At 38.5% G+C, this 16,562-nt stretch overlaps 1 protein-coding gene across 2 annotated transcripts; it reads left to right on the top strand.

The window, feature by feature from the left end:
• The first annotated feature begins 395 nt into the window (after positions 1 to 395).
• Positions 396 to 15,673, top strand: LACTB (lactamase beta). 2 transcript variants are annotated; one of them, XR_005018737.1, is made up of 6 exons: positions 396 to 862; positions 1,292 to 1,358; positions 2,783 to 2,973; positions 3,262 to 3,613; positions 4,547 to 4,708; positions 14,876 to 15,010. XR_005018737.1 is itself a non-coding variant. In XM_036843263.1 (6 exons), the coding sequence occupies exons 1-6, from the start codon at positions 500 to 502 to the stop codon at positions 15,405 to 15,407; spliced, it is 1,671 nt and encodes a 556-aa protein (XP_036699158.1). In that variant the 5' UTR covers positions 406 to 499; the 3' UTR covers positions 15,408 to 15,673. The 2 variants fall into 2 exon arrangements, 1 of the variants encoding a protein (XP_036699158.1); XM_036843263.1 differs by having other exon boundaries at positions 406 to 862; positions 4,543 to 4,708; positions 14,876 to 15,673.
• Positions 15,674 to 16,562: the final 889 nt, after the last annotated feature.

Genomic DNA, 16,562 nt, shown 5'->3' with positions numbered 1-16,562 from the left:
GTCCTGGGGGAAAAGGAGACGCCTGCTGAGCGGCTGCTGTGTGCCAAGCGCTGTTGCAGGAGATGAAGATCCAAAAGTAAAAGTCAAGGCTCTGCAAAGGGTCACAGTCTGGTAAGAAATCAGATTAGTTCAGTGAAACGTAAGTGTTAAGTGTTATTAAGGAGGCGTGCGCACTGGGGGTCTAGGTGTGGCGAGAGCTCCCATGGGGACGGGGACTAGGAAGGCTTCTCTGAGGAGGTGACACTTGATCTAAGGGGAGGCAGAGAAGGAAAAGTGGGGGGCGGGGGAGAAAGATGAAGAAATATCAAGAAAGAGACGAGGCAAAGAAAAAAAGTAAAAGAGGAAGGACTCGATGCGATTGGCGCTCCAGCCATCGGGCCTCGACTGCTAGGGCCTGAGCGCAGTCACCGCCCCCTCCCCTCCTCCCTTCCCTTCCCCGCACCTCTGCCGCCCGCCCGGCCTGCGCGAGCTCTGAAGCTGCCGGCTCGCCAGAGACGCCATGTACCGGCTCCTGTCAGCCGTGACAACCCGGGCCGCGACCCACGGGAGCTGCGCCTGGGGCTGCGGGCGGCGCGCAGCTCACCAGCGTGCCAGGCTGCCGCCGCTCGGCCCCGTCTGGGTCGGGGGCCTCGGGCTGGGTCTGGGACTGGCGCTCGGGGTGAAGCTGGCCGGCGGGCTGAGGGGTGCGTCCCCCGCGCCGCCCACCGCGGCCCCAGACCCCGAGACGCCGCCTCAGGCCGAGCCGCTGCCGCCTCAGGAGCAGCCCCTCGCCCAGTGGTCTCCGCAGACCCCGACGCCGCCGCACTCCAGGCGCTTTGCCAGAGCCATCGACCGCAGCCGCGATCTCCTGCACAGGATCAAGGTGCGGCTACGGGGGGCGTAGGCGGCCGGGAACCCGGCGCCCCACCCCCGGCGTCACCCCAGCATGAGGCCGTTTGGTGGTCATCTCTCGGGGCGAGCGGACGCCACCCCGGGCGGCTGGATGCCCGCGGTCGGCTTCCGAGAAAGACTTCCCGTTTCCCGACCTCCCGGCCACGGTCAGATGCTCTCGAGGGGTTGCCCAAGTCGGGGCGGAGGTCACGGCCCGCCTCAGGGACCGCCCCTTCCCCTGAGTGCTCCCAGTGGGCACACCCCTCACGGTTAACTCCGGGCCGGCCGAGCCGAGGTAGGCGGGGCCCGAGCCGAGGTGGGCGGGGCTCGGGCCGAGGGAAGCCCCACCAGAGGAAGGCGCTGGCGGACGTGCGAGGGATTTCGGCCTGTCTTTGAACTGTTCTTTCCCCTTGGCTCTTAGGATGAGGTGGGCGCACCGGGCATTGTGGTTGGAGTCTCTGTAGATGGAAAAGAAGTCTGGTCAGAAGGTGGGCTCAGAATAGTTTTATTTATTGGCTTGTTTTGTGCCAGTCGGTGAATGAAATCTTGATGTGTTACTGTTTGGCGTGAATCCCATGAAGTGCTGTTCAGTTTTCATAAAACCATACATACTGTAGAGAAAACTAACAGACTAAAGAATTGGACTTTCTATAAACAGCAGGGTTTAAAGTGTGACTCTGATGAGTAAACTGAAGTCTTAAAGATGGTTTGTTGTATTCTCAAAGTGGTGTATAGAACGGTCTGTTAACTGCACATTTGTTGATAACCCTTATGATTAGATAAAACGTCAGAATTTAATGTTTTTCTTTTTTAGTTCAGTCAACAATTTACTGAGTCCCCCATTCTGTAAAATGCACTGTACTAAGAACAGGGGATACACATTGTTCCTTGTCCTTAATGAGCTTACAATCTATTAGTTTTTTTTTTGTTTTTACCTATGCAGAGGTGTCAGCTATTTTTTCAAACGAAAAGCTAGCAGTTTTGGAAGAGAGACTTCTAATCATTTTATGATACTTTTATCAAAGCATTTTATAATTTGATTTACTTTTTCATTGCACACAAATTGGTCCAACTCATCACAGCAGGTTTTTAGGTAGTACCTTTAGAAGTTGATAGGAGCAGTAAGGTTTTGAATTTAAAGAAAAATGATTCTTCCTTCAAGTTTAAGTGTACCCCGATCAACATTTATGACAGATATTGTAATCCAAAATTATATAAAAGTCAGCTCTATAGGTGAGGGCTTTGTTTTTATGCAGATATTTTTCAGCATAATCTGCATTTACAGGTGAAAATAATTATTGTATGCCTTTTCGTTCTTTTCAGATCTCAGTTCATTGTATGTCTCAGATTTCCACATCTTTATCCTGTAGAAGATGAAACCAAACTTAAAATATTTTCTGGAAGGAGCTTTAAATTAGTAGTACATTGTTTTTCTTCTGACTTGCGCTGAATTAAATTGATGATTAACTAGATTGGGTTTGCAGGGCATCTTTTCACATTTGTTTTTATTGGTTATTTTAAGGAATTTAGTAGAAACTCACTGAAAAATCAAGAATAAATGTAATCTGAAGAACAATATTTTCTTTAAAGAATGTAGAGTAACTTATTTAAAATGTGGAATAACCAAATTGTTTAGATAAGCTAAGAAACATTAGTAACTGAATCAGAAAATTACTGTTGTGTACAGGGTACAATTTCAGTTTAGTTATAAGGTTAAATTGTTAGGCTTACTGTTGTCAGTATTGCTAAGACTCATCCCTTATATATTGAGTTTTAATTAATTTATACAAGTGGAATATCTTTTCCTTTAGATAAACACATAGAATGTTTTAAGGTAGTATTATTACAGTTTTTGAAGACTCCTTTGACCATGAAGCCTATTAATAGTGACTTTTTGCTTTTTTTCCCAAAGGTTTAGGTTATGCTGATGTTGAGAATCGTGTACCATGCAAGCCAGAGACAGTTATGAGAATTGCCAGTATCAGCAAAAGCCTCACCATGGTTGCTATTGCCAAACTGTGGGAAGCAGGGAAACTGGATCTTGATATTCCAGTACAACATTATGTTCCTGAATTCCCAGAAAAAGAATATGAAGGTGAAAAGGTAATAAATCTCGCAGTTCATTTTTCTAATGACATTTAAGTGGTTTAAAAGCTTTCATAGGATTCTTTAGTTTGTTTTTAATTATTGTTAATGGATTAAAGTTTTGTTTTATCCAGATAATAACCGAGTGGGTATTTTTCTGAAATTTGAGGCTAAAGGTGTGTACAGGACACATTATTCTAGCAGCATTTTAAAATGGAAAATATTGCTGAAACATTATTCCAGGGCTACTAACTTTTTATTACGCAGTTTCATATTGTAATTAAATTTTCATGTTTTTACAATTAGGTTTCTGTCACAACAAGATTATTGATTTCCCACTTAAGTGGAATTCGTCATTATGAAAAGGACATGAAAAAGGTGAAAGAAGAGAAAGCTTATAAAGCCTTGAAGATGATGAAAGGGACTATGGAATCTGACCAAGAAAAAGAGTTAAAAGAAAAAGGAGGCAAAAGTAATGAAAAGAATGACTTTGCTAAAGCTAAGATAGAGCAAGATAATGAAGCCAAAGGCCGCAATTCAAAACCTTGCAAGAGAAAGAATGATTTTGAACAAGGCGAATTATATTTGAAAGAAAAATTTGAAAATTCAATTGAATCCCTAAGATTATTTAAAAATGACCCTTTGTTCTTTAAACCTGGTGAGTGTTAATTTCTTCTTTTTACAAAGTCATCATTACTGAAGTATTAATTTTCAGAAAATGCAAAGTGATACCATCCTGAGTGCATTCAGTGTGGTTGATGATTATGGCATGGGTTTTGTTGTCAGATGTTTGCTTTTTTGTCTGTAGTTCTTAACAAAGCCTAGCATCCAGGCAGTTAGTTGTTTGATTTAGCTTCATTGGAGGCTACCTAGACATTTAGAGGATTCTCAGTATCAAGATATTCATGGAAAAAATTAAATATTGGAATAATTCTCCAAATAAAATCTAAACTGAAGTTGGCATGATAAAGTATTGCTAATATTTTAGTATTTCATTAGTATTTAACTTAGTATTTAAATTGTTCAACTACTTTTGTGCTTTCATTTCTTAAAGAAATTAGTATGCATCAACTAAATTTTATTTCCCAAAAAGCTGATCTATAAAAATAACTTTTTCTGTATATTTTTTGATATGATACCTACTGAAACCACTTTATCTTTAAATTTATTGCAGGTTTATGTACTTGTATTCCATTTTCATTTTAAAACTTGATTGTGGGAATTCCCTGGTGGTCCAGTGGTTAGGGCTCTGTGCTTCCATGGCAGGGGGCACAGGGTTCGTCCCTGGTTGGGGAACTAAGATCCCACAGGCCGCGCAGTGCAGCCAAAAAAAACCAAAAAACAAACAAAAAAACTGATAAGTGTATGGATCATCATTTTATTCTTGTGTTAGAGACATGGAATAAGCAGGGCCATTGCAAAGTTGACTAAATTTGTTAATATATCATCCGTGATCTTTACCTAAATGCTAAAGTAAAATATTCCAGTTTTAAAGATATGCCAATTTTCAGTGGGAAAATATTTTACATGTTTTTAAATAATAATGAAGCATTTTCTTTTTTTTCCCCCTTAAAATGATGTCTCAAGGTAGTCAGTTTTTGTATTCAACTTTTGGCTATACCCTATTGGCAGCCATAGTAGAAAGAGCTTCAGGATATAAATATTTGGACTATATGCAGAAAATATTCCATGACTTGGATATGCTGACAACTGTGCAGGAAGAAAATGAGCCAGTGATTTACAATAGAGCAAGGTAAATGAATACCTTCTGGTGTGTCTAGCTGTATTGCATCTTTACACTGTTATCAATTTAAAGTCACATTTTCCTTGTCTCCATTCCAAAATCAACTTGCCACATTTTGGGAGCTTTTCTACATGTCTGTTTTTCCACCAATAATGTAGGGAAAATAAAATATATTTTATTTTTCAAATACACATATATTTGAAGTACCCCAAGATCCTTAGGTGAAAGATAGCAATAATAATTTAAGCACATGAATAATTAAACCAAAATTGCACCCATCATGGGCATCTATAATTTGCTCTTCCATCATCCCTTTTTTTATGTTTTCGTTAATGCTTTATTTACCTTTTATTTTTTTAACTGTTTTTTTAATTTTGAAATTATCTCATACTTACAGAAAAGTTACACGAACTAGTACAAAGAATTTTCATATATGCTTCAACCAGATTCCCCACATGTTAATCATTTTACCACATTGCTTTATCTGTCAGTCTCTATGTTATTTTTTTCTCAGCCATTTGGAAATCAGTTGCAGACATGGTACCCCTTATACTTAAATGGTACCCATAAATACTTAAATGTGTATTTTCTAAAAATAAGGACATCCAGGAAATTAATATCAACACAAGGTTCATATCAAATCTACAAACCTTATTCAAATTTTGCCAGTTGTCCCAATAATGTCCTTTATAACAAAAGGAAAAAAATTTTTTTCTGGTGCAGGGTCTAATATAAGCTCACACATTACGTTTAGTCGTCAAGTCTCTCAGAAGTCACATGAGTTCAATTTGTTCCATTACTGGTGATGGTAATTTTAATCACTTTGTTGAGGTGGTATATACCAGGTTTCTCCACTGTAAAAGTTTGAAAATCATTTTATTGAAATATATCAAACTAAAATTTTATCATAATTTTTACAAGTAATTTGTAAAAAAGGCATAGGAAGAGAATTTGGGGACTAAAGACTAACATGAGTTTTACGATTATGGTGTTTTCTTTTCCATTTTACTCTTATTATTTGGTTTGTTAGAAAGGTAACAACATATTTAACTGTGTTTAAATCAGCTGTTACTTTTACTTTTTATGTTTCCATTAGAGAACATGCTTTACAAATGGCTTAATGGTACTTGACTAGATGAAATGGTAGATCTTTTAGCTTTATCTTCCTATCCCCATACTAGTTTTGTTCAATTTTCTGTTGTATTTAGTTAAATTACCATTTTTAAATTACCAGCTTATTCAAAAGGATCAAATATGCATTGCAAATCAGCCTGAAAGTTTTTTTGAACCTAAAAGAAATTAGGTTAGCAGCAAGCAATGAATTTTAATTTTTAAATGGCCTGTAGTTTTTTTGTTTTGGGTTTTTTTTTAATATTTATTTATTTATTTGGTTGAGCTGCATCTTAGTTGTGGCAGGCGGGCTCCTTAGTTGCAGCTTGGGGGCTCCTTACTTGTGGCTCACAGGCTCCTTAGTTGTGGCATGCGAACTCTTAGTTGCAGCGTGCATGTGGGATCTAGTTCCCTGACCAGGGATCAAACCCGAGCCCCCTGCATTGGCAGCACGGAGTCTTAACCACTGCTCCGCCAGGAAAGTCCCTGTAGTTTTTTTCTTTTTTATTCTCTCTTTTTTTTTTTATTGAAGTGTAGTTGATTTACAATGTTGTGCTAATTTCTGCTGTATAGCAAAGAGACTCAGTTATACACATATATACACTCTTTTTTTATATTCTTTTCCATTATGTTTTATCCCAGGAGATTATGGATACAGTCCCTTGTGCTATACAGTAAGACCTTGTTGTTTATCCATTCTAAATGTAATAGTTTGCATCAAGTAACCCCAAACTCCCAGTCTATCCCTCTCCCTTCCTCACCACTCTTGGCAACCACAAGTCTGTTCTCTATGTCTGTGAGTCTGTTTCTGTTTTGTAGATAGGTTCATTTGTGCCATATTTTAGATTCCACATATAAGTGATATCGTATGGTATTTGTCTTTCTCTTTCTGACTTACTTCACTTAGTATGATAATCTCTAGTTGCATCCATGTTGCTGCAAATGGCATTATTTCATTCTTTTTTTATGGCTGAGTAGTATTTCATTGTATATATGTACCACATCTTCTTTATTCATTTGTTGATGGACATTTAGATTGTTTCCGTGTCTTGGCTATTGTGAATAGTGCTGCTATGAACATAGGTGTGCATGTATCTTTTTGAATTACAGTTTTATCCAGGTATATGCCCAGGAGTGGGATTGCTGGGTCACATGCTAACTCTATTTTTAGTTTTTTGAGGAACCTCCATACTGTTTTCCATAGTGGCTGCACCAAGTTACATTCCCAAGCAACAGTGAGGAGGGTTCCCTATTCTCCACACCCTCTCCAGCATTTGTTATTTGTAGACTTTGTAATGATGGCAATGGCCTGTAGTTTTCAACCACTTCAGACAGTGTTTATTATTTTTAGGTCCAACATTATATTCTACTGGAAAGCATAAGAAAAATGACAAATACCTGAAGTTGTCAGTTGAATCTAGAAAAGATTCTCTAATAAAAATGGCATAGACGCATGACCTTATTTTGATTCAAATCTAGGCATTTGATAACAAATGCCTACACTTAGATATAAGGGAGAATCATTGAGCCTCTTTTCTCAGCTGAAAATTAAGGCTCCATGAATCTGCAGACTGCAAGGCAGCTATCATTTGCTGTTTTGTTAATGAGTGATTAATTTATGATGCACAGAAATCAAAATATGGCATATGATGGTGAGTTAATTTCATTTTATCTCCCATTCTTTGAAAAAGGCAGTGGGTTTCTGTTTCTACTGTTAAAGGTTCCTGTCAACTCTGGGTTTTTTCTTTAGGTTTTAGTTGTGCCCGATAATGCTAAAGGGGTAAGTGATTCATTTTAGGTAGATTAAATGGGCTGCAGAAATAAAATAGGACACTAAAAGAAGAAGGAAATATGTTACCAAGGAAAATGTTCTGTCCATTTGCTTTGTTTTTATTTTACTTGATACAGTATCTGTTTGGGCCTCTAAAGCTCAACTCTATGATTCTTTTTTTATTTTTGTAGTAATTATTTCAAAAGAGCTTAGTAATTATTTCACCAGCTTTGGGGAAAAGTTCAGGGAGTAAAAGAAATGTTTTCATAGATGTGTGTTTAAAAAAAAAAACCTTAAAGTAAAATTTAGTAAATGCATGTGTTTCTATTCATTTGTTTTATGGTACCATTGTACAAGAAATAAAATTCCCAGCAAAAGTTTGCAGCTTTGTTATCTAGTCTACTGACCCCTTGTTATAACCATAAATATGTTTACATTATCTTGACTTAGGCTTTTTAGAGTTACTGTATCCCAAGAGTAAATATTTATCATCTTTATCATTTCTCTGTGTGTATGTGTGTGTGTTTAAAATAGTGCCTCCCAGTGTCTGTCACCTGTTTAAGGTATTCCCCCAGAATCTCACTCCAAAATACTACTTACATTTCTTTGGCCAGAATTTTAGCAACAGGCCACATTCAGCTGTAAGGAATGCAGAGAAATTAGTTTTTAGCTGGGTGCACTGTTGTCCTGAATAAAACTGGGGTTTCTTAAATGGAAGAATAGGAACATTGATTCTGTATATGCAAATAAATACATTGATTCTGTATTTCAAGTATACTCTGTATAGGCAAGTAAAATAAATAACCCTTTAAGCAAAGACCACAGGGGAATGGAGTGAATGTTCTTGCCACTGAAAGACACTCAGTTTGTTGATGGGGGAATCCTTAGTCAATGCATTAGCTTATTATTAGACTCTGTTCGTATTTTCTCTGTGTTTGGCACAATACTTGCAACAAAAATCTCTTTCATAATTGGATAGGACCAAAATCAAATAAAATGAATGTTTTCTGAAGGGTTTGCTGTATTTTGACAGTACAGATATGGTCTTTACCTTCTCTTATTATCTTAATTATTATTTATTATCTTTATTTTCTAGAGTATCTTCTAAAATTAAGCATTGTTCCTTATGAAGCTCTTTTTTATGCCTTTAGCTGATGGACTCTAGTAGTAGGTTCAGTCCATGTTAATGCTAAATGTTAGAGTGGGATTGGTGTTTATAATATGCATTTTAAATTCTGTGGTTTTTTTAACTTCTCATAGCAATAAAATACAAAGTGATGCATAATTGTTTGTAAAGGCATTTAAGAAGCTTTTAAAAATTTATTTTGAATTTATAAGTTTGTAGATGTATATTTCTTTGATAATATAATCTTGTGCAGAAACTAGGGATTCTTAAATAAGTAGGAAGAGGCTGTTTGTCATCTGGCATCATTCCATCAATTATTCAGTTACAAAGATGTCCCAGTAACTTAAGAACTTGTGTCTATAATTCCATTCTTTTTAGTGCAGAAATTCCTTAAGAATTTGAAATAGTAAAGTTATCTTTCAGCTGAACAAAATTATTTTCATGAGAAGTCATTAATTTGTCCTCTGTGAAAAGGAATTAAAGTCTTGAATTTACCTTTTTAAAGTTTAGAATTCTATATTAAAGTCTAAAATTCTCCATATATTTATACTTGAAAAAAGGAGTGACTGAGTCATCCTAATTTCCAGCCTTGATGTAGGTGCTTTGAAATGCTTTATTAAAAGTTGCACAAAGCTGATTATTAACCAAAATAGATTGGTAGTTCTCTCCTACTTTACAAACTTGGAGTTCACTGTAATAAATATATTTCTCAGTGAGAAAACGTATTTTTGTTATTCTGTTATGTGGCTTCTTTGAGATTTGATTGGCTGGGAATACAAGTGTAATCAGTTGAGGCAGAAAGTAATGGGGACCTAAAATACAGGAGTAGCCATAGGAATGGAAGGAGGGAGAAAGGTCGGACAGAAAGCTGAGGTTGAATGTGGATTTATCATTATTGGATATGAGAGATTTGAGGGCAAGAGAGGCAAGAAAGGTATTAATGGAGAGGAGACATATACGAAGGTTCAGCAGAGAGTAGTTTTGGACATGTTCATTTTGAGAACTGAGGAGACCACATATCAAATCATTGGTTCTCAGGAGAGCATATTAAGATCCTCTGTAGACTTTTTTCTTTTTTTTAACCTTCAGAGCACATACCTGTGGTCACTCCTGCTTCACCCAATATTATGACTTGGACTTTTGGGGGACATATAAGAATCTTGACAGAAGAAAGAGGAGTCCCTTTTCAAATTATATATGCCCACTATCCCTTCAGAGTTACGAATTTTGAAGGGAGGGAGGAGGCCCACTGCTGATTCTGATAAACAACATTGAGAAGAAAACAAATCTGAGAATTATTAATGCTAGTAGAAAATCCGATGGTACATTGGGGACAGAGTTTGTGGTACAGCTGCAGTTTTGTAGTTATCTCTGTATAAGAGAAGAGCTGGGACACTGGAACCACTGGTGATTGGAGGGATATGGGGAATCATAGGATTGAGAGTGAGAAGAGAGAGCGCAGAGCAAAGTGGCCTGCAGGGAGTGTCAGCGAAGTGCTGGGTCACAGTGCTACAGGGGCAGTTAGGATGAGGACCATAAAAAGGGAATTAGAAGATCTTGATAACCCGCAAGAGAGCTGTTTAGTGGAGATGGGGGAACAGAAACCAGATTTTACGGAATTGAATGAATGGAGAGGGTGAATGCATGGAAACAGCAGGTGCGGACTGTCTCATGTAGTTTGGCAATGAATGAGAGTGGAAGGACTGGTAGCTGGAAGCTGTAACAAGGGTAAAAAAAAAAAAAGAAAAGTTTTTTTTTTCCTTAGGATATAGAAAACTAGAGCATTTTGTGAACTAAGGTGAAGGAGTCAAAATTCCTAGCATGGCACAGAAAGTCCCTTGTGAGCTGTGCCCTGTCCCATATCTACTCCTCCGGCATCACCTTTTAAAGCTCTCTGCTTCAGTCAGACTGAACTATTTTGCTCCCCAGCAAAATGAGGAACCATTTCAACAAGGCTAGCTCTCACTAGTGCTCAGGATTCCTCACGTCCATCTTGCTAGTCATCCCACAACCTGTTACTCAAAGCGGTATTGGAATCACGTGGGAGCCTGTTAGAACTGCAGAATTTGGGGCCCTCCCCAGATGTACTGAAGCAGAATCTGCATTGTAACAAAATCTCCAGGTGATTCATATGGTGCTCTGAAATTTAAGAACTGTCCCACAAGATTATTGGACAGTTAGCCCTTTGAGAGCAGCCACGGGTGTATGGTTTTTCTTTTCTCTCCAGTGCCTTGCAAGGGGTCTCCATTAAATACTAGCCAACAAATGATGCTTTCACGTGTTCAACATATTTAACAAGTACTTAGTGGATGGCCAGTACTGTTCTAGGTAAGGGAAGCATCAATGAACCAGGTAGATAAGATTCGTGCCTTTATGAAACTTACATTCTATGGGAAGAGACAGACAAGTACGTAAACTAAGAATCTCAGATATGAGAAGAAAATAGAACAGGGTGATGGGATATAGAGGGAGAGGATGTTAGTGGGGAGATCTATTTAAAATATATTGGTTTTAGGCCATGTTTGTTGAGTTGAAACACGAATAATAAGGAAAGCTAGTTTGCCTTATTGCAAATACAGAAAGAAGTCTGGCATGAAAGAAGTAAGGCAAGATGTTGTATGTGATGAGGTCAAATAGGTAAGCAAGGGCTAAATTATACTGGACAATGAGTATCAATGCCTTTAAACCCACTGCCCCTTAATTTAACAAATATGTTATAACACCTCCTGTAATATCCGAAATGAAAGAGATCATATAACCTACACTCAATACTCTAAAATATAAAGAAGAAATAAAAGGAATATTTATAATTTATAATAAATAATAGATATCTCAATATGATAATGTTTACTCAAAACAACATGAGAAGACATAATAAAGTCAACTGCAACTTAATACATAAAATTACTTTAAATGTGTCAACAAAATGCAGACCAATACAGGTTTATTGCATTGGTGCTTCAACTCATGTCCTTGGTGGCTAACTCTGGCTAAAGTTTTGAGCAAAATAGAGTTTGATCTTCAGTTTTCACAGTGGTTACATTCAAGAAAAATACATTGTAGAGTACAAAGTACTTCGTATTTACATATAAAATGGAGAGGGTTCTAGGCTCAGCTAGTTATAAACAGATTCTTTACTTACATGGGTATCTTGTAGGATAGTTGATCTCACAGGATATAGGAGAGTGCACCACTGTGTGGGACTTTCCCATACACCACGGGACATTAGGACCCTTGGGCCCCTATCCACTAAATGTCAGTAAGAGCCCTCTGATAATTTTGACAACTAAAAAAATGCCTCTTAAAAACAATAGGAAAATTTTTAAAGATTGGATGATGATGTAAATGCATTTTAAAATAAAGATGGGAGTTTCTGGCTCACTTTGGATGGCCTCAATCTTCTCAGTAAAATGACTGGACCTGAGATAGGGTAGAGGACTGAGGGTGGAAGAGGTTGGGAATACCTATTATGAAGAGTATACCAAGGAGTACCCAGGAAAAGAATAAAAGGATTTGAGAACAGCAGTGAAGACCCTTAGCAAGAGTATGAATTTATACCAGTCAGCTTTGTTATATGAATTTCTGGAGCCTTTCTTGATAGATAAGGGGTACCTAGATTTATTTAGGATTGATGGATTGGTGTAGTGTTAGTTCAAAAACGTGCTAATGAGACCACAGCTGAAATAGTTGAAACGGCTGATATAGTTCAGCCTAGAAGAGAAAATCAGGGGAAACCACTGGGAACTAAAAGACCTGGGAAAATTGGGACGACTCAAGGGGAATGGATGAAGGTCCCATTGAGGGCAGAAAGCAGGTTCATCTGGAGAGCGGGAAGGGTTGGAAGTCATAGTCCTAGGAAGAAATGTCTGAGTTTGAGACCTTAGTGATAAAACAGTTTAAAGTGATGATGAGATTCAGGTCTGACAGTGCTTATGAATAGCCAAGTTAGGATGAAGATGAAGGTCATTACAGGTGAGACTGTCAGCAAACTGAAAACCTAAGAACACCATTTTTTTAAAAAATTTATTTATTTTATTATTTATTTTTGGTTGCATTGAGTCTTCATTGCTACGCGCAGCTTTCTCTAGTTGTGGCGAGTGAGGGCTACTCTTCGTTGCGGTGCACGGGCTTCTCATTGCAGTGGCTTCTCGTTGTGGAGCACAGGCTCTAGGCACGCGGGCTTCAGTAGTTGTGGCACGCAGACTCAGTAGTTGTGGCTCCTGGGCCCTAGAGCACAGGCTCAGTAGTTGTGGCTCACAGGCTTATTTGCTCCACGGCATGTGGGATCTTCCCAGACCAGGGCTCGAACCCATGTTCCCTGCGTTGGCAGGTGGATTCTTAACCACTGTGCCACCAGGGAAGCCCTAAAACACCATTTTATTATGAAACTTGAAAGGAAGGAGGCTCATGAGCCAAGTGTCCTTTTTTTGTTTATGTTGTGATTTCATTTCATGTACCTAATGTTTATGGTACCGTCTCCTCATATTAGAATGGAAACCCCATGAGGTTATTCTCTTTTGTTTACACTTTATCCCAACATCCAAACAGTGCCTGGCACATAGTGAGTGTTCCATCAATAACTGTTGAATGCTTGAATGAATAACAGCTACCATTTATTAAGTACCTATCAGAAATATGCAAAGTGCTTTATACATTTATTTCTAACTCTGCAAAGTAGCTGTTTTTGTCCCCATTTTACAAATTAGGATGGAAGCAGAGAGGCAACAGACTGCCTGGATTTTAATCCAGCTCTGCCTCTTAAAAACTCTGTGGCTTTGGACAAGTTATTTATATTCTCTGTGCCTCAGTTTCCTCATCTGTAAAATAGGAATTATAATATTACCTACCTCCTAACATTGTTACAAGAATAAATTAGTTCATACTTATATAGTTCTTAGAACAATGCCTGGAACATAGTAAGAACTGTATAAGTCAGGGGTCCCCAACCCCCGGGCCACAGACCGGTAACGGTCTGTGGCCTATTAGAAACTGGGCCGCACAGCAGGAGGTGAGCGGTGGACAAGCGAGTGAAGCTTCATCTGTATTTACAGCCACTCCCCATCGCTCGCATTACCGCCTGAGCTCCGCCTCCTGTCAGATCAGCAGCGGCATTAGATTCTCATAGCAGCGCAAACCCTACTGTGAACTGCACATGCGAGGGACCTAGGTTGTGTGCTCCTTATGAGAATCCAATGCCTGATGATCTGAGGTGGAGCTGAGGCAGTGATGCTAGTGCTGGGGAGCAGCTGCAAATACAGATTATCTTTAGCAGAGGGTTTGACTGCACAGAGACCATAATAAACCAACTGCTTGCAGACTCATGTCAAAACCCTATCAGTGAGTGGCAAGTGAAAACATGCTCAGGGCTCCCACTGATTCTGCATTATGGTGAGTCATATAATTATTTCATTATATATTACAATGGAATCATAATAGAAATAAATTGCACAATAAATGTAATGTGCTTGAATCATCCCGAAACCATCCCCCCTCCGCCCTGGTCTGTGGAAAAATTGTCTTCCGTGAAACCGGTCCCTGGTGCCAAAAAGGTTGGGGACCGCTGGTATAAGTGTTTGTTAATCAAATCAAATAAGCGTAGCCAGTAAGGGTGAGAGTTGGGATTCAAACTGAGATTTGCTAACTCCTGCTTCTTCTACTACACCAAGAAAGTACCATATCACATCATTATGCACAGTATATCTATGTATTTTTAACCAGGAGATATAGTCTCCTTACAAATATTAACCTTATTTCTGAACATCCCCATATGTACATTTTCAGTTATAAAATTTACATGTGGCACATGATTCATTGAGCCCAGGGACTGAAAATGTCTACCAAACATTAGGTGTTTCTGCATGTGCACGGGGAAAATATATATCATGTGTAGTACTAATCAGTACAGTTTTTACAGGTATTAGAAGTTTGATACACTTAGCATGGGCAAGCCTTGCCAATAGAAAAAACAACCCACTTTCTACACTTTAATTAGTTATCTGTGTTTCATTTGATTTGAATCATACTGAAAATTAGTGGTTAGTTTCTGAGAAAGTATGTTCACTACAGTGAAATACAATCTGTCTCATGTATACGTTTTCCTATTCATCTTCATGTATAAAGTCAATAAAAGACTATCAAATTTTTAATGACTATTCTTATTTCATTTTAGATTTTATGTTTACAATAAAAAGAGACGTCTTGTCAACACACCTTACGTGGATAACTCCTATAAATGGGCTGGTGGTGGATTTCTGTCTACAGTAGGTGACCTTCTGAAATTTGGGAATGCAATGCTGTATGGTTACCAAGTCGGGCTGTTTAAGAACTCAAATGAAAATCTTTTACCTGGATATCTCAAACCAGAAACAATGCTTATGATTTGGACACCAGTGCCTAACACAGAGATGTCTTGGGATAGAGAGGGTAAATATGCAATGGCATGGGGTGTTGTGGAAAAGAAGCAAACATATGGTTCTTGTAGGAAGCAACGGCATTATGCCTCACATACTGGAGGTGCAGTGGGTGCCAGTAGTGTCCTACTGGTCCTTCCTGAAGAACTGGATGCAGCAACTATAAATAACAAGTTTCCCCCAAGAGGAATAGTTGTTTCTATCATATGTAACATGCAATCTGTTGGCCTCAACAACACTGCTTTAAAGATTGCTCTGGAATTTGATAAAGACAGATCAGACATGCCTTAACATCACAGGTGCAAAACGAGCCGTTATGGTTTTGTTTTTATTTGTTTGTTTTTTTGAAACATTAAAGTCCCCAAATACATGAGATTTTAAAGAATAAATTTGTAATAGAGTATAATTGAATGCAGAGAATTGTGTACCTCTAATTGCTTAATTTTGTAATTGTCTTTTATTGTAAGATGAATTCTTTATACTCAGGGAAGTAACTATATTTTTACTTTTTGAAAAAAGTGTTAATTCTTGAAATAAAATATTCTGATAAAAATGTACTTTTTAAATGTGTAACATAGAGAAAATCTCATTCCACAGGAACCTCATAATATTGTTCTTTTAATATGAGAGCAGAAACAAGATTATGAGAAATGGTATATTAGTTATCTATTGCAGCTTAAAAGAACACACATTTATTATCCTATGGTTTCTGAGGCTCAGGAATTCAGGAGTAGATTGGCTGGGTGGGTCTGGCACCAGGGCCTGTAATGAGGTTGCAGATAAGATGTTGTAGTCTTCTAAAGGCTTCTCTGGTCCTGGAGGAAATCCTTCCCAAATGGCTCATTCACTCACAGATCCTAAGACCTGTGAACTGAAGATGTTCTTTGTTCCCCACATCCAACCAGACACAGGTTGGCAGCTGCTTGATTAGTACTCAAGGCTTGAGAATAATTCTTGGCTCCTGGCTGTGTTCTCAGAGCTCTTAGTTCTGCCCTCTGAGTTACTGTTTTTTTCATGAAAGGCAATATGTGTTTGCATCTGAGTGGCTTTCTCAGCCTGCTTTCTGCTTATACAAGTTTGAGGGTCCAGAGGGCTCTTTTGTACTCTCCTTTCAGTCTAAGTTAACAGTCCTCCTGCTAATATAATTTTTAAAAACTTTGTGAGTCCCATTGAGGTTCTTGCTAATCTCATTGAGGTTCATGCTAATAAACAAAAGCCATACCCAAAAATCTCTTCAAAATATATCCCTCTCTAACTTGGAATTCTGCTGAGACAATTGGAGAAAACACTGTTAAGTTTCTATTAAGGCCTATTGTTTAAATAGCTTTCGAGGCACCATCTTGGTTCTTTCCACAGTCATAAAGGGTTTTATAGTCATACCCTCAACTTCGTCTTTAGACTGTTTTTTTCCTGGAAGTGCCGTAAATTTTATCTTTGCTTTGAAAT

The sequence above is a fragment of the Balaenoptera musculus genome, chromosome 2, assembly GCF_009873245.2.
Source record: "Balaenoptera musculus isolate JJ_BM4_2016_0621 chromosome 2, mBalMus1.pri.v3, whole genome shotgun sequence".
NCBI classification, from domain to species: Eukaryota; Metazoa; Chordata; class Mammalia; order Artiodactyla; family Balaenopteridae; genus Balaenoptera; species Balaenoptera musculus.
The sequence above is the reverse complement of the archived record's forward strand: the minus strand, read 5'-3'. Positions and strand labels throughout refer to the sequence as shown.